The 18529-nt window shown below is 47.5% G+C and overlaps 1 protein-coding gene across 12 annotated transcripts in view; it reads right to left on the bottom strand.

Annotated features, from left to right (window-relative positions):
* TRIM66 (tripartite motif containing 66) overlaps positions 1-18529 on the bottom strand; it is a 72123-nt gene that overhangs the window by 17342 nt on the left and 36252 nt on the right. For 11 of the 12 annotated variants that reach the window (XM_067038682.1, XM_067038692.1, XM_059070101.2 and 8 more), the window contains 9 exons: positions 5943-6464; positions 5590-5782; positions 4076-4136; positions 3450-3624; positions 2846-3135; positions 2256-2382; positions 1898-1972; positions 1351-1503; positions 719-937 (listed from right to left, as the gene is read on the bottom strand). In XM_067038682.1, coding sequence (XP_066894783.1) covers positions 719-937; positions 1351-1503; positions 1898-1972; positions 2256-2382; positions 2846-3135; positions 3450-3624; positions 4076-4136; positions 5590-5782; positions 5943-6464 — 1815 coding nt within the window. Of the gene's footprint in view, positions 1-718; positions 938-1350; positions 1504-1897; positions 1973-2255; positions 2383-2845; positions 3136-3449; positions 3625-4075; positions 4137-5589; positions 5783-5942; positions 6465-18529 lie in introns of those variants that run through there. The other variant, XM_067038690.1, reaches the window with a different exon arrangement.

Below are 18529 nucleotides of genomic sequence, written 5' to 3'. Positions count from 1 at the left end.
ATTTGGAATCAGAATGGCCCAGTGTAGGGTTTATCAATGTGAAAAGGCCAACTGTCCAGACTGGGATTCCCCAGAGCCAAAGTGTTTTATTCCACCCCAGGAATGCAACAGCAAAACTCATGAAGCCACTATAAACACTGTGTGCCAAGTGCTGCAAACAACCAGGGATGGCTAGTCAGACCCTGGCACACAGTGGGCAGGCAATACATTTCAGCGGAATTAAATAGCACTGAATTGATGTTTCAGGTCTGCATAGGTGAGACCAGACAAAAGGTCAGATTAGAGGTCTTTCCTGCAAGCAAAACCTCTCCTTCCTTCTCTACACCAACGGGCTGAAAAGACTCCCTTTCTCCCAAACCCAAGTTGAGATCAGGCACTGAGACCAGGTCCTTCTCTTCTTATGGGCATCACAGTGTGGAGTAACCAGCACTGAACTGGCAGTCAGGAGGCCTGGTCCTGCTGCTAATTTTCTGGGTGACCCTGGGAAGGTACACCCATGTCTCAGGGTTCTGAGCCTCAGTGGTCCTTGGAGCTGATGAGCCCTGTACTGCCTTGCCTTTGTCTTAGGCTAAGGGGTTGAAAGTGAGGGCTCATTGTCACCTCTCTCTTGTGCCACCTGGGCAGCTTCACTGCAGGTTACTCTGGACATGCTGCATCGGTGCCCCCTGCCAGCCCAATCACCCACCCACCTGCCTGCCAGCTGGCAGCACCTCCTTACCATATGTCGCCGCCGTCTCTTGGGTTGGATGCCCTCCTGCATGTAGCGGGGCCATGGAAAGCCCTGGGGAGTGGAATTCCCACTCTCACTAGACACCTCCTCAGAGTCTGAGTCCTCCTGCCTTGGCTGAGCAAACCGTTTCTCCGGGTAGATCTCCTTCAACCAGCCCTCAAAGAACACTTCCAGGCAGCGGCCTGCCTCTGCAACCTCTGAGTCGGGCTGAAGGGGGAGGAGAGCAGTGATGGTCTGTCCCCCTTCCACCAGCCCATCTCTTCCAGGCCCCTCAGGAGCTATACAGAGAGTGCAAAGCCTGGCTGGGTCTCCTGGATGTCTGGAACTTTACATTTTCTCCTCAGGGCCCAGGATAACCAGTTTAGTATCAGCTCTTAAAGCAGACGTGACCCTGACAGTTACCCACAGATGGCCAGTCACTAGCAGCCCCCATATTCCTCCTGAGTCCATGCTGAGGCCCAAATGTGGGAAAGAGCTTATAAACATTCACTACAGTAGGCCCCAGGAGGTCTGCTCCCAGCTCCTCATGGCAGCCCAGGCCCAAACCAGACACTTCTGTCCAGCCATGATAGTCTTGGGGTCACTGGAAATAGGGGAGAGGGAAAACAGGGAAGACATACATAATTGAACTTAGCACAGTTCCAGAACATGAGGTGGACGTCTGATACCACCTCCTCCGGGGTGGTGTAGTGAGCTGGGTCCTTCTTTTGCAGCTTCCTCCGGATGATCGACAGGTCCATGGGTCTCTTGATAATCTGGTAGTAATGCCGGGCCTTGCGGGAGGAGAGAAGGGGAAGCAAACAGGAAGAGAGAAGTAGAGGAAAAAGCGAAGGATAAGAAGGAAGGAGAGATAGAGAATGAGTTGGAATGGAAATAATAGAACATAAGACAAAGGCAGCAAGAAGAAACATGTGGAGGGAGAAGACAAAGAGAGAGGGAAAAGGAGGAGTGGTTTACTTGTCAAGTCAGGTCTGACGCAGCAGCAGCTGTTGGTTGGGGGGTTGTAGTGGCCATGGCCCCCAGGTCCCCTATGCCATGCACAGATTACTCCTGCTTCCAGTGGCCACGCTCTGAGCCCACCCTGGGCACCGCCATGATCTGCTCCAGGCCCAGGGCACTCTGAGCAGAAAGTCCAGTAGCCGGCAGAAGCAGTGAGGCTTTTCTTACCAGCGGGCTGACAGGCTCGTGGAAGGGCAGGCTGAGGCTGTTGCAGCACAAGGACAGTACCAGCTTCTCACATTTCTGCAGAAAGCAGAGTTGGCAACCATGTTACTTTATTCTGGCCCCACCTCAGTAAGGACTAACGATAGTGACCCTGATGGCTCTGTCCCACAGGGTATGAGTTGCTATACTAAGGCACAGTTCAGCCTCCCAGGCCAGAGGAAAACAGCTGGCAGAAGAAAAATCGTAGTGAACCCCCATAGGCATAGCCCAAAAGAGAGGTATCCAGAGAGGCCTCTCACCCCCTCAGAAAAGACTCAGCCCCCATGGGCACAGGCAGGCTGCCCCAGAGACTCCTCCCTACCTTCTGGTCATACGTGCTCAGGCCAGGAGGGGCCTGCACTCCAGGCTGGTTATAGCGGGCATTCTCGCAGTCGTACTCCATCTCAGGCTGGGTCAGGCTGCGGCACAAGGTACACACCCAGTCTCCCCTGCAGAGGCAAGTGAGGCCAAGTTAGCCCTCAGCACATTGCCCAGAGCCCCCTCCCTTGTCCCACTACCCCAAGACAAGCTTGGGGGGTGGTGACATTAGAAACTGAGTCCCTAGCCCTGCCCTGTAGAGAATGGCTTCCTAGCCACATGCTTGAAAGAAATTTAGTAACTCAGGATTTAGTGAATCCAGAAAACTAGGAGTTAGCAAGGGGCTAGGAGAGGGGTAGAGGGACAAATCTGGACAGGAGGAAGCTGGGAACAGAGGAGGAAGGGAAGCATCCACCTGTCTGTGTGCAGAAGACACACAGCTATAGCGCCACGAAGTCACAGACCTGTAATTCATGCAGGCCCAGAGAGGGGAGGAAGTCCACCTGAGGGAGCTCTGTGGGCCTGGCCTGGAATAATCTCCCTTGGAAGATCACCACGCTATCCAGGCCAGGGCCTGCGGCTGGAATGACTCACCCTGGGAAGCTGAGCAAGGCTGGCAAGTGGCAGGAAAGGTGGTACACTTTGGGGCAGCGGTCACAGCACAGCAACTCTCCCCCGTTGAGGCACACAGCACAGAAATCCTCATTCTCTATTGGTACTGGGGGTCCCTTCTTGGCTCCAGGGGTTCGAGGAATGAGCCTGTGTTCTTCAGGAGATGCACTCTTCACTTCTGGTGGCCTCTGCCCAGCCAGAGATGTGACAGTGACCTTTCTTCCCCCCAGGTTTGGGGCCTGGATGGCATCAGACAGGTGGTCCTGGCTGACCTTGGGGAAGAAGTGAGTCTGAACAGTCAGAGCACGGCACCAAGTTGTGGAGGGAGGGAGAGGAAAGATGACAAGCCCTGGACACCAACTTATTCCAGGACCCCAAGACAGCCAAGCCCCAGGTACCCTAGGACAGCTCACTCCTAGTGCGCATCTCCCAGACCACTTGTAGCAGGGTACAAGGTCTGGCCAAGCTACAGCCCCATTCAGAGACTCAGAACAATGCCAGAGCCAGAATTCTCCCAGTAGCAGAGAGGAAAGAGAGTCTCCTAGGCTGGGTCAAGGTTCAAGGAGAAGGCAGAGAAAAGTGGTACCTTAATGGACATGCTGGAGGACTCAGTACCACATTCAATGATCAGCAGGAAGCTCCCATCCTGCTCATTCTTCTGTGGCTTCAGCCTGAACACAGGCATCTCTCCTGAGGATGCAGCACAGATCTTGAGCCGCTCCAGTCGCACATAGGGAATCTTGGACTCACTATTGAAGGGTCTAGGGCAAGAACAACATCCCTGGGTCTCGGTGAGAGCCTCCTCTGGCCCCAACCTCTAAGTCAGGCTCATCCATGATCCCACAACTGAATTGCTGCTCAAGATCTCCTCAGTCCAACACTCTACAGGCCCCTATTCTACCCTGCTACCAGCTCTGCCTGGCCAGGTCCTGCCAGCCACTGGGAGCCCTTTGATCAAAGAAAGGGGGTCCCCGAAGAGGGAGGACTGCACACAGACTGCATGCCTCACGGCGCAGGAGCCAGGACATCCTCCCACAACCATCCCGGACACCCAACCACACACCCTACTCCAGGGTCTGGGGGTTGAAGAAGACAGCTGCAGGCAAACTTCTGCTTCTAGTTAAGTCATCAAGGATGCTCACTTCCTGTGCCAACCTCCCAGGACATGAGGTTGGAGGGTGAGAGAGCGAGGGTGGGCCCAGCGTCTGTTACCTGATGCTCTGGTTCCCTTTTGTACCCAGGCCTAGGGCTCCTTGTTCAAAATTCTCACACTCTAAGGCAAAAGACAAACAAATACACTTATGATCATAACACACCCTGTCACCCACACCTTCTACTCATATCTGCTACTCATACTTTGGCCGCACACCTGTCACACCATTGTTACCAACATTGTAATCACTCATAGTGGTGACAATCCTACCATATCTCCCCTTCCTGAGGGGGAGGAAGGCCACTTTTTTAAAAAAAGATAAACACAGGTAACAGTCAGAGGCTGCCTGGGGGTGAGGGTTCAGTCAGGTGCCAAGGGGCCAGCTTCTCACCTTCAAAATGAGCTCAGGAATCACTTGTTCCCCATACATACACTGGTGTCATCTGCTCTTAGGAGTCATTCTGTCCAACCCCTGCCTTTTCAGCCAAGTGCTGGGATTTCAGCAGAGCCTGAGAATCCAGCTCACCCTCCAAGGGCAAGAGGCTCGCAGGAACCCTCCCCTGAGAAGTGCAATCTGTGTAGATGGGCAGGGAGCAGTGTGGGGAAAGAGGAGGACACTAGCATTTACTGAGTGCCCACTCAGCACCAGGCACTGTCCTGAGCACTTTCCATGGGCAAGCAGGGTTCAAGAATTTAAGTGCTTAAAATTCAGGGTTACATTATTGTGTAGTTAAGAAGAACCAGTGTGAGGAAAAAAACAGAAAGATTGTTTCATTTTCATCTATTAAGTATGTAGGAAATAGACTGATCATTACACACTAAACATTTATGAATCATACACTGAAATGAGAAGGCCCCCAATGCTCACTAGGCAGTTGCTAACTTCCCAACTCCCTCACTTTCTCCAGAAGGAAGGAGCCTTAGCCTAGCCACATTTGAGAAGGGGTGTGGGTAACTGAGAAGAAAATCAGAGCCAACCTCCACCAGTCCAAATTCCCTTTACTATGAGGCACAAATCTACATTAATGTCAGGTACAAGGCAAATTCTTGTTACTACAGAGTAAGTCATCAAATGACTTCACTGTAGTTATTTGTCCCAATAGCCTATGAAGTAGCTATGATTAGCCCCATTTACAGAGAAATAAACTAACTCAGAAAGGTTAGGTATCTTGCCCAGGTTCAAACATAAAGAGATAGAGCAGGTCTGCTAACTTAGATCTATCACACTCCAAAGTCAGACATGCTCTTTCCCCTAAAATATTTCGCCAAGGTTAACCCTTCTGGGATGTGCTCTTCCTGTTTCCCCCTACCTATAACCCAGACCCCCGAAATTTTGCATGGGGAATTTTACAAGGAGGCTAACTTCTGGCCATGCCTGGATCAGTCATGGCCACAGTGAGGGAAACAGAACAGGCAACAATAGGTCAGTTCTGGGGGGAGAAGTGAATTTAGCCCGAGAGAAACACTGCTCCCTCAGGCTCAGAGCAGCTCTGCTGACCTCTGTCTCACGGCAGTGCTGAGCCCATCTGCTCAAGTGTGTGGTCAGCACGAAAGGCAGGCTGCTGAGTCTCACCTTTTGGGCTCTGGTACTGCTGCAGGGCCACGGATTTGTTGACCGCTGGGACCAGCGCAGGTTTTTTCACAGAGAGGTTAATTGGCTCCTCCAGTTCTGAGGGGATAGCCGAATCTTTGGAAGTGTCCGGACCAGGGGCTGTGGGGCCTTGTCCCAGAGAGTCAGTGAAGCGGGTAGAATCCTCACTTTCCATCTTTCAAAAGTGAAAGGCCAACAAGAATCAAAGAAATCAGACGTTTTTCCTGTCGGTGGTCACAGAGCTGTTAAGCTAAGGCCAGGATAAGGCCTTCAGGGGCTACCCTTTTGCCCAGCGATGAGCAGAGGAAGTTGAATAGCATTTCCCCAAGACCTACCTTACACAAGACATTCCCCAGGGAGGGGTCAGCCCCATCCCCAGGGCACAGGCTCCCTGCAGTTCGGCCAGAGCCAGGACTGCAGCTGGATCCGGCTTCCGACTGCATGTTAGAAGCCAGAGGCACGCTCTGCAGAGGACAAGTTGCCAGGCTTGGTACAGTGTGGGTGGGACCAGACATCAGGTTGGGCCCCGTCGGAGAGTGATCACTTGCCAGGCTTGTGATGATCTGGGAGGGATCACTCATCAGGTTGGGCATGGAGTGGGGTGTGCCACACACAAGGCTGGGCACGGTCGGCAGGTGACTGGCTGTCAGGCTGGGCGTAGCCTGGTTCTGACCGCCCACCAGGCTGGACATGGTTGGTGGGGGGCCACTCAGCAGGCTTGGCACCACCTGGGGTGGGGCAGCTGTCAGGCTGCTTGCACTCTGGATCTGTGGCTCTAAGGTCCTCGCCAGCCTGGTAGATGACAGTTCCATCTCCAGTGTGTTGGAAAAGCCCATGACGCTCACAGAAGTGGAGTGCTGCAGGAGCAAAGACAGGCGACAGTCAGGCTGTTAGCTAGGAATGGTGGGAAGGAGAGGACAGATGCAGCCCGCAAGAGTTCCATGCTCAGATTTCACTTTGCCTCAGAGTCTGGTAGCTGCAGGGAACTCAGACAGCACATGAAGTCCTATTTCCATTCCCCTACACTATGGCGAGCTGCGTCTGACCAGCAGAATAACAGTCGCCACACGCTAGATTCTTCTCGTATCACACTTTATTGGAGTACAGCTTGGTTAAGGAAAGATGGAAGGAAGACCCCGCAGCCATAACGGCAGCTGCCTATATAAGATTCGGGATACTGTGCAAGTCTCTGATTGGTTCATATCGAAGGCATAATTACACGTCGCCTTCGGACTGGTTACTGCTCCAAAACCTTGTTAGCATATCTCAACGCATGCGCACTGGCTACAGGATGGATGACTCAGCTTTTTCTACCCTGCTTTGCGGCAACGCTTTGCCGCGCCCCACACTACACCAAGGAGGCTGGTAGGCTATGACACAGAGAGGCAGGCATGGCTGAGGACACTGGTGTGCATGCATGTGTGCATGTGTGTGTGAGAGAGAGAGAGAGATAGACGACAGATGAAGAGAGGGAGAGAGAGAGGGACAGCCTACCACCTGACCTGAGGGTGGTACACACTCACACATACACACACAATCAGCCACATCCCTCACTCCCTTTCCAGTACCTAAGCAAAGGGTCAGACTGTAGGACTACCCTCCCACTTCACATTCCCCTCTGACTACAGCACTAGTGGCCTCTCTTCCCTTCTGGGGGTCCTACAGGATAGTTTCTGCTACATAAAAATGGGAGGAAGTTCAGAAGGCTCAAACCCTGATCTGCTGCAGACACTCTCTGAGATAATGCCAAGGCTTGGGGAGCCCCAGTCAGTCCTGGGTAACCTGGGTCAAACTCCAGAGCCTTCTCACAGCCTTGTTCAGATCAACTCCAGCACCACCAGCATCAGATTGAAGACTTTGACTTAGAGATGTGAAGGTCTTTTCTAGCCCTGCTATACCTGCCAAAGACATTCTAAACCAGAGGCAGAGAACATCAGAGCAGCTAAATCTTAATATGGACAATCTGGACAATCACTGGATGAGGCAGTAATATTCCAACCCCCATAATTCCTTTCTCATTTCTAACTGCTTGGTGACCTAGGCAGAAGAGACTTAAAAGCTTGATAAAAAGAAGTTAGAAACATAGATACTGCACTGAATCCATTTCAGTTTTTCAGGTTGGAGAAAGAGATTTGATGGAGGGGAGACGGTGGGAACACTGGTTCTAAATGCAATCTTCGGGAAATTATGTTTGATATCCTTGCCATTTTTTTAAGACAAAAGATATAATAATTTGACATCTTTTGAAAATCGAAGGGGAAACAGGGAGTAAATATCTCTAAGTTTCCAAAATCAGTGTCATAAACCTGTCATTCTTTTTCCCAAGAATAAGACATTCAGATTTCCACAGGAAAAGAAATACTTCAAATATCCTCTCAAGCTTCCATATTAAGTTAGTAAAGCTAATTAACAGTGAAGAAAAGACTGTCCTCACCTCAGTGAATGTCACCCTAGTCACCCAGTTCTTCAAGCTGAATCCTAGGAGGAAGACATCAGTGGAGCATCCTTCCTCTCTCACCCAAGCTAATACCAGACCTCATCAGTTCCACCCCTTAAACATCTCTCAAATATTCCCACTATTCCTCTCTGCTGCTGGTGTCCTAGCCTGGGTTACATATTCATATTTTTCCAGACTACAGTAGTGGTCTCCTCAGTGGAGAAATAGTTTCAAAACACAAATCTGACCACATCAGTCCTCTGCATAAAACTGTACTGAGCTCCACTGAGAAAATGCTCAACAAGGCTCCTAAGGCCTTGATGACCTCTTCCCTGTCCTGCTTTGCAGCCACAGTCCATACAACAGCTCTCTCCTCATTCTCTGAACTCCAGCCACTCAGACAATTTTTCAGTTCCTGAAACATGCCAACCTCTCTCTTCAGACAGACTGCTTCTTCGGCATGGAACATTCTCTTAGCCCTGCCCCTGTTCCACTTACCTTCTGAATTCAGCTCACCTGTGAATTTTCGCTCTAACCCAGACCAGCTCCCCGCTTTTATGCTCTCATAACTCCTGGACTTTATTCTCATAGCACAATCTGTGATACCATTTAGTTAATATCTATTTCTCCTACTAAACTGTAAACGCCATTAGAGTGTGGATTTTGTCTGTTTTGCTTATCCACTGTATTTCTAGACGCAAGAGCAGTGCTTGGCTGAATAAATGAATTAATGAGCTATTCACAATTTTTTTAAAACAACAATGAATGACTGTTTATTCCACAAATTGTAAGCCAAATGAATAGCAGCTTAGTTCTACTAACAACTAAGTCTATGAGCTTCTCTAAAATAATACCTATTTTTAAAAAAATAAATTTATTTATTTTTGGCTGCGTTGGGTCTTCGTTGCTGCACATGAGCTTTCTCTAGCTGCGGCGAGCGGGGGCTGCTCTTCGTTGTGGTGCGCGGGCTCCTCATTGCAGTTGCTTCTCTTCATTGTGGTGCACGGGCTTCTCACTGCGGTGGCTTCTCTTGTCGCGGAGCACAGACTCTAGGCGCTTGGGCTTTAGTAGTTGTGGCATGCGGGCTCTAGAACACAGGCTCAGTAGTTGTAGCGCACAGGGTCAGCTGCTCCGCGGTATGTGCAGTCCTCCAGGACCAGGGCTGGAACCTGTGTCCCCTGCATTGGCAGGCATACTCCCAACCTCTGTGCCACCAGGGAAGTACCTGCCTATTTTTATACAGCTAAAATTTATTGAGAATTTATTATACACAAGGCAATCTGCTAAGTGCTTTACATATATTTCCTCACTTAATCCTCACAACAAACATTAAAGGGTTGTGAAGGTTAAAAGAAGTAATCCATGTAAACATTTAGAGCAATGTCTGGCAGTAGGTACTCAATAAATCCCAGCTGCTGTTGCTGCTATTATTGTTATTGTTATTATTGTTGTAGCCCTAATTCTACACCTGAGAAAAAATGAAGCTCAAAAAGGCATCTGAAGTTTTTTTATGTTATTGAAAACATAATTTTATAAATCTCCATTTCTCTGTGTTCATGAACTTGCATCCAGGGACCTTACTAAAGTCACTTTGGGATTTTCTGTGCATACAAATCATGTCACCTATGACTACTGAGTTTTATTTCTCCCTTTGCTTACATTTGGTTTTCTTGCCTTACTCCACTAGCTAAGTTCTCCAGTATGAGGTTGAATAGAAGTAGTGACAGCCATCCTACTCTCATTCCTAATCTCAGGATGCGCCACCAGGGAAGCTCTCAGTATGATATTTGACATAGGATTTTTATTGATTTAGAATCCAGATCTCTGGCACCAAAGCCACACTCTTCATTCTGACCTGCTTGCCTCTGCCCTTCTCTGTGCTCACCCCCTTCCCTAATCTCTCCCACATTCTGTTCTTCCATCTCTTTGTCCTTCCTTCACCTGCTCTTTGCCTCTCTTGACCTTTTATCTCTTCTTCTCCTCTTTTTCTTTCTTCTCATCTCTTTTTCTTCTCCCCCAACACTTTTCCCTTATTATTTGTTTAACTGCTTTAGTAAAGCTTGTATTTTCTATTCTTAATTTTCAGTTTTAAAAGTAGATGAGGGCTTCCCTGGTGGCGCAGTGGCTGGGAGTCCGCTTGCCGATGCGGGGGGCACAGGTTCGTGCCCCGGTCCGGGAGGATCCCACATGCCGCGGAGCGGCTGGGCCCGTGAGCCATGGCCGCTGAGCCTGCGCGTCCGGAGTCTGTGCTCCGCAACGGGAGAGCCCACAGCAGTGAGAGGCCCGCGTACCGCAAAAAAAAAAAAAAAAAAAAAAAAAAAAAAAAAAGTAGATGAGCTGGGCTTCCCTGGTGGCACAGTGGTTGAGAGTCTGCCTGCCGATGCAGGGGACATGGGTTTGTGCCCCGGTCCGGGAGGATCCCACATGCCGCGGAGCGGCTAGGTGCGTGAGCTATGGCCGCTGAGCCTGCGCGTCCGGAGCCTGTGCTCCGCAACGGGAGAGGCCACAGCAGTGAGAGGCCCGTGTACCGCAAAAAAAAAAAAAAAAAAAAAAAAGTAGATGAGCTAAATACCCTTTATTTCTCCAAAGAAAAGTTTGCTTTTTAATATGTTTCTTGGTATTTCAATGGTCTTCAATAAAAAGCCTTCAATTTGCTGTATAGTCTAAGTCCCAAGATAAGAAAGGTGAGGAGAAAGAGCAATGGGGGGAATGCTCAAACCAAACGGGATAAAGTAGGCATACAGCCCAGCTTAAGGGGCTGAGGCCAGAGGCCAAGGGCTATCTCAAACATGCCCTGGCCTGCATCCCTTGGTGTCCTCTTGTCGTCCTGGTAATGCACTAACATAGCTCTCTAATATTCTGTATTTCCTTATCTTTGCATAAGAATAACCAATGATCATTGTATTCCCTTTTGTAATATATGACTGTCTAATCCTTTGAGCTGGACTCTTTCACCTTTTCCCTATTTAACATGTATATTTAATGCAGTCATCTCATCTACATAGATGACTCTCAGTGAGGTCCTTGGTGTCAAGCATTAAGAGCACAAAAATCCCTCTGGGACCATTCTGAGTAATAATGGTCAAGTGCTGTCTGTCACAAGATATGCACAAGATTAAATCCCCAAACACAAAACTTTCCAGATTAGGGGTAGAGATCACATTTGTATGACACCGACTCCCCTTCCCTGATCACTTATTGCACATCATGAAATGTGAGTTAATATAATGACAGAGAAGCGAGGGCATGCAGAGTGAGCCATGGAAGAATTGTAGAAACTCTGTTGCAGCTTATTTTGAGCTGCGCCTGCTGGACCTGCTCCCACAACACCTAGCAGAAGGCATGAGGTCGGTAACATGTCCTAAGATACTGAAGACTAGACTGGTCTCTTTCCTGTCCATATCTGCAGCCAATCTCAAGGAGGCCAAGGCTATCAGTAAGTGGTGTAAAGCTCTGGTAACAGTAACAAGAACCTGGGAAACATCTATAGGGAAATTCTGAGAAGGGACTCAGAGAGAGTGCTATGAGGAAGCCGGCCCCAGTTCCATATCTATAGGCTATGCAAATACAGTGGCATTTCTGGAACCTATTATGCTGTGTGTTAGTTATTTTTGATACTTCATCTGGCTCTCTGGAGTGAAGAGCTACAAAATACTAAAACAAAACGTCCTTATTTCATGTACAGGAAGAAAGAGAGGAGTTGAGACCCTCCATCCTACCCTGCTAACAAGGTGAGTAGGGGCAAGGGGAGGGCCAACTTTCAGGGCCAGGAAAGCAGGCTGAGTCTCTAGGGCCTGGAAGGAAAGGTCTTCTTGAGAACATACTAGGGTTGGAGAAGGACTCGGGAATGTGACCAAGTTGTCTGACATTTGGTGCCTCACACAGAGGAGGAGCTCATATGTCAATGGAGAGGATGCCACCTGCCCTCTCCAACACCCAGGATTGTTCAGAGGTCAAATGAGAGAAGGTGAAAGGGTATGGTCAGCTGGAAAGTCTGTTTAGGGCAAGCACTGACAGCGCCAAGCTTAGCTGGCACCTTGACTTCATCTTCACATATAAAACCTTCAGATTTCATGAGGGAAAATAAGTATTTTGAGGTTTTCAAGTAAAAATAAACTATTTTCTAGTACAGGGAGGAAGAAGAGTCAAAAATGCAAAAAACATACTCTGGTAATCAGCTCAGGTCATCTTTGACGTATGAAGGGAGCTCCCTCTTAACCTCCAAGACCTAGTATCTCCTTACTTGCCCCTAATTTTCTCTCCTCCCAAATTGTATGTCCCTCCCTGTCCCTTTGTTCTCCTTGTCTCTTATCTCTTTATCTCTGTTTGCCACCTGCCTGACCTGTGACCTGTCTGAATAGTATGACTTTCAACCTCTTCTCCTAGTCACCTATGTAGTCCTTTACCCATCTAATCCTGTTGATCTGTGCTCTGTTACCTGCTGCCTTTCCTCTCCCCATTCTCACCACCCAGATCTTTTCCTGGAGTTCAATGTGCCTATATTGCCATTCTAATGATTGCCACAAGATGTTGTCAAAATTCAGAGAAAACATTGTTCTTTCATTTTAACAGGAAGGGAAATTGAGACACAGAGTGAATACCCAAATTTTCTAAGCATATAAAGGAATCCAAGACTGGGCCCAGTCTTAGAAATCCGCTGGCTGGTCTTGATTTTGTGCCACTAGGTAGAAAGCTAGTGCCCTAGTATGATGTGATTAAGAAGTCAATAAACAGACACTTGGTGCCCATACCCTGAGTTTTATACAAATTTCAGGTTGTTTATATAGCAAGATAATATTGCTGGGGATAAGGTAGCACAGATAGGGTGGTGTTCCACAGAAGTCAATTTTCCAGATATCTGAAACATACTTCTTTCAATAACAAAATGCTGTTAGCTTTAAAATATTATTTTGAAGGGAAGTATTTTTCAAATGCTTTGCACCCTACCCTGTCTTACTAAACAGAGCACATGATGCCTAATGAGACCATTTCTTAGTGACGTAAAAGAACTTTGATGATCCTCTACTGCTGGGGTGTTCTGTAGCTCATTGGTGCTTTAGGGAACTTCTAGGAATGTAGGGCTTAGCTCATCCTTTCAGTGAATGACTTCACATCGTGGCACATTTCCAGGTGAAGTTTCTTGTCTTCTCCCCTGTTGTTAGCTGACATTATAGAAGTCCTGACTCACTGTTTTTACTCTGCTTACTGCTATAATATAGGAAAACTAAAAATTTCCAAAGAAAACCATATAACTAAGCTTGCTAGATCAAGAATGCTCACTAGATCAGGCTTATAGTCTCATATAGAATATAATGAGTGAGGTTTGTGACATCTGTTCTTGTTGCTGCTCTGAAGCTTTGCCTGCTCACTTCTGCTTTCAGGTTTTTGTTCTAGAAGTTAAACTTGTCAAAAACTCATCACCATGTAAATGTACAGCAGAAGAAAAGACCAATGTGTCATGTTTTGGAAACATACTGAAGGCCTTCACCCTGGCTGAAGGAAACAGATAAGGAGACAAGGATGGAGGTAAACAGATTTGTGAATTAAATCCTTGGGATATTTGAGAATTTCAACAGCTTCAGATTAAGTAAACTGGTTTAACAGCAGCAGATCTTGACACAGCTGAATCAGATAGCTGAGGGGGAAACTAACTTTTCTTGCAAGTGGTTTCACAAGTTGATTTTTAATAGGAAAGTTGCTCTTGCTGATGGTGAGTGCCCCTCCAGCTCAACAAAATATTCTTGTATGAAGTAAGGCTATTGCTATAGATGTAACTATGTTGATATCTGCTAACTGACCAAAGTCAGTGGGAAAACAATCATGGCTGGTGAAGAGAGAAGAAATGAAGACTGCCCAGTGCCCTGATGATACAAGAAGATGGAAAAAGCAAAGAGGATCCCAGAGTCTGAGGTGGAAGGAAGAGGAAAAGAATAAGTGGATTCCAGTAAATCTGAAGTGAAAGCCAGAATGAGTAGAATCCTCAAAACCCAAATTTTGGAGACTAGGAAAAATTAGGCCAGAGTTATTTTTCCCAGGCTGGGTTAAGGAAATTTAAGGCCTAGGAACAAGAACGTGTTTTCACATGAACCAGGAGACCTAGACAAAGATCTTGGGTTTGGTCTGTGAATAAACTCAGGTTAGATTGAAGGAGACAGGCTTCCTAGAGAGTACAAAATTCAGGGAGCCAGACCTGGGGAATGTTAGCTCTGTAGGACACAGCACATCTCTGTACAGTTCTGTACATGTTAACTGGGACACAGGCTATGCCCTAAGAAAGCCTCACAGGCCCTGGGAACATTCTGAGAAACGCTGCCGTCAGTGGCAGACTATGAGGAAAAGATGGTGGTTAAGGTTGAGAACCCATGACCTGGTCCATAGCAGTGTATTTGGAGACTGTGAAGGCAGGATGCCTAGTATTCACTTATTTCAAGGTTTAGAGTATGTATTTAAGCAAATCATTTTCCATCTCTGGGCTTTAATTTCCTCCTCTAGAGGTTAATGTAAATCTCACTGAGTTTTAAGAATCAAATCAAGAGCTCAGGCATCAAAATGCTTTAATAATGGCATAAACGCTATTCATCTGAGTCATTATCCTTGACTCTTCTGTATCACTCTTAATAATCTGGACCACAGGAATGCCTACTACTTCTGTATCATTTGCTGAAAATACATCGAAGACTCCTCTCTAGCCTTGAGCAGCATCTTGGTGGCCTCAAAGTCCTTTGTTGAAGATCTGGGGCCACATTATGAGCAGAAAAGAAGTCCCTCTTTCAAGTGAACTGGGGTTCAGATAGGGCTCTCTGTGACGTGTACAGCCTTGACTCCATGAGTGTTTTGAGAAAAGGAATGTGTGTATTTTACAGCAGTTGACTAGTTAAGAAGTATGAAATGAAGCCATCGAAATGGCTTCCAGTTTCACTTGGGATTTAAAGGGGTTCTGTTACAGAGTTGTCTTTCTTCATCGTCTTTCTTCAGAGTGGCTGAACCAAGATTAGGAAGCTTAGGCAACAGCTAGTGCCAAACAAATGTCCAAGTTCATACAAAAACATCCTGCTGGAGGCAGGGAAGGTGGTGGGATAAAATGTTCCCGAGACTGCAGAGCTCAAGCTGCTAGAAAACCCATTCTAGAACTTTCACTTCTCATTTTCAGCAGCAATCTGTTTTCACCATCAGCTTATTTAGTACCAGCTCCTAGGTACTTGTGCACAGCTGCTCAGCTGTAACAAAAGTTCTCCATGTGATGACACAAAGCAGCTCCGAGCATGAATAGGTTCCTGTGGAACACACAGAGCTGTGCCTGGAGCCACAGGTTCCTCTCGTCTGTGGCCTCAGATAGACTTCTGACATCCCCCGGCACTCACAGGCCAGTACAGGCTGAGGAGTGGGCTGGGGGCTAAATGCCTTTACCAGTTAAAGATAGCCAAGACCAAATTAGGCTGGGTCCTAAGACCTCTCCCCAGCAAGGCCTCAGGCTACTTCAGAGAGTATAAAGATAGGAAAATCCAGCAGGTGAGGGGCCACATGGAGTCCTACTTTTCCCACTGCAGTGCATAGAGAGAGGCAATTTAACCTAACCATTGAACACAGGGCTGAGGCAGGAACCTGTGCTCTGGTGCTAACACTGCCAATAGTTGGCTGTGTAACTCTTAGGTGATCACTGAACCTCTCTGTGTCTCAGTTTCCACATCTTTCAAAGGGGAGTAAGAAAGTGGCTTCCTCATAGTATTGCTAGGATAAACAAAGAGATAAAATGGAATAATCCATGTAAAAACTTATGAAAAAAGTAGAAAATGCTATACAAAATATTATCAATCAATGATAAGATGCTCAAAATGTTGTTTGGTAACCTTGACCTTCATACCCCCACCCTGCCCGATCCCAGATTCAAGGCAATGAATTCCCTCAAAAAGAAAGCCCTTTTTCTTATTTCAGGAGCTCTGTGTAAAAGCAGTACCTCTCTCAGTCAAGTAGACCCAAAGGTTCCTCTGGGCCAGGATGGCAACCTTGAGGTTCCTTTTTCTGGGAGTCCAAGCCATAAAGAAGCCTACGAAACATCTGAAAAGTGTCAGGCCACTTGCCCCTCCACACCTCTGCATGAACCCAGGTTAACGGCCAGGGGCAGCTCAAAATGAGAAGTTAGAGTTCTTAGGATCTTCATTAACCCCACTGCCACCCTGCAGCCACACAGGAGGGCAGCATCCCCTCCCCTCACTGCTCAGAGCACCCTGTGGGCCACCCACACGGGCAGCACGGACTCCATGCTTGCATGTGGCTCACCTCCTTTCCTCTGTACTGGGTGGAGGAGCAGAACTGAGACTCATTAAACAAGCAGAAGCATTTTCAGCATGGCTCCCACTACCAGCTGAGCGCTGGCAATGCCCATGCTTCCTACTGACCTCTAAAGCTAGCTGCCTTCCATTCACCTTATATTCATCTTATAATGTAACTTCCACAGGAGAACACCAACAATTCAAAACTTAACTTTTTCCTCCCCCCCAAATATGCTTTTCTTCCCATGCTCCCATCTCAGGGGAACGGCAGCTCAGTGAGCTAAGACACACCTTGGACTGTCTTTCCCTCACTCCCCATTGCCAATCAGACTCCAAGCCCAAAAGCTCCTGTGATCTGATCTCCTGAAGTCCTTGCTGCCTCATCATTCCCATCATTACGTGATTTCATTCAACTTCTCCTATTTCTCCTCTGTACTATTTTGGTCTCTCTTACTACAACTAAAGTGACCTTTCTAAAATTTAATTCAAACCATGTCCCTCCTTGCTAGAAATCCTTCATTCACGCCTCACAACCCCCAAGACTGAATCCCAACTCCAGAGCGTAATTTACAAGGCCTTCCAACCACTCTGATTTCAATCACTCCCATTCTCCAGTACATCTCATGTTCCTACTGAGCCAAATCATCTGAAACCCCCTAAGTACCCCAAGCTTTCTCTCACTTCTAGAGGACCTTCCTACTTGCCATTTACTTGCCATTCCTACTAGCCTTTACCCCATCCCTCCTTCACCAGCCTAACTTCTCCTCCTTCAAATCTCAGCTTAAAACCATGTCCTCTAGTGAACAGTCCCTTCTCCCAGAGTTAGGTGCTCCTTCTATACACCCCAGTGACTATCACAGCACTTTATCATACTTTATTGTTGTTGCTTGTTTAACTTTCTCTCCCACTAGAATATATGCTCCAGTGTGAGACTCTTATTCACCAATGTGTGTCTGACACCTAGAAAAATATTTGGCATATAATAAGAGATTAACATATATTTTTTGAACATTGAGTGAATACATAAATGGGTGGATAGATGGGTGGTTGGATGGATAGGTATCTACCCCAGGTGTAAGAATGTAAACCACTAAGAGCCACGAAGGACCAATTTACAGCATCTCTGTGGCCTCTAGGCCTGACAATTTTCAAAAGGATAGGGCAGGATGGGCATAGACAAAAAGCCATTAGTACCAGAGGCCTGCCCACACTTCAAGGGATTTCCAAGTTAACACTTCATTTTTGCCATCTCTTACTTTTTAAAATTCTCTTCTCAAGTATCACTGAGTTAGACTGATCTAAGACATATATGGCAATGGTGCTACTGGGAGAAACATGATGAAGGGTAGGTACACAGAACAACTAGTGGAACTGGAGTTGTATGGCCTAAGGGACGCTGCAGGACCGAGGGTGCAGGCTGGAAGGATACAGAATAGCTGACAGAGCTTCAGGAACAGGGCTGAGTGGAAGTACCAGGAAGGTTGAGGGGACTAGACCAGAAAAGGTAATTGGATAAGTGGAACAGGGCCAAGGAACACATGGAGGGCTGATGGGAAGGCATGGCACAGCACTGAGGCTCCAGCTAGGAGGATGACCTAGGGATGAAGGGCAGGGGTGAGAGTAGGACAGCTGAGGAGTCATGGGATTCTGGATTATTGCCACGAACGCTGCCACCAGCAGGTAGGTAGATGGACGGGAAGGGCTCCAATAGCTTACCTCCAAGAGATCTTAGTGCCCCTACATGCTCAGCTCCCTCTGCAGGATATCCCTGTAGAGCACTCACCCAATAAATTCCATTCATCCAAATTCTAAGGTCAACGAACTTTGGATTGTGGGACCACATAAAACATTTTCCCTATTTTCACTCATTGCAGACAGGAGAAAGTTCAGGCTTTGGATTCTCATTTTAAATAAACCTTAGCCCTCTTATGTACTAGCTGTAGGACCCTGGATCTCAGTTCCCTTAGCCATAAAATTGGGGTGCCCACCTCACAGTACTGTTGGGAAGGTTAAGTGAAATCACCCCGTGAAGCACCATGCACAGTTCTAGGTACAGAGTGAGTGTTCAATAAGTTGGCTTTCTTCCCCTTTCCCCTTCCTCTCTAAATGAGGCTCAGTTGCTCCCATTTTTAGTGTATGTGGGTGGAAATGGGGTAGAGCAGGACCTTGCAGACTCATTAGGACAGAAGGCATGAGTCAGGGCTGTGTAACATCC

The sequence above is a fragment of the Kogia breviceps genome, chromosome 7 (assembly GCF_026419965.1).
Source record: "Kogia breviceps isolate mKogBre1 chromosome 7, mKogBre1 haplotype 1, whole genome shotgun sequence".
Classification (NCBI taxonomy): domain Eukaryota; kingdom Metazoa; phylum Chordata; class Mammalia; order Artiodactyla; family Physeteridae; genus Kogia; species Kogia breviceps.
This window is presented reverse-complemented; position numbering and strand designations above follow the sequence as displayed.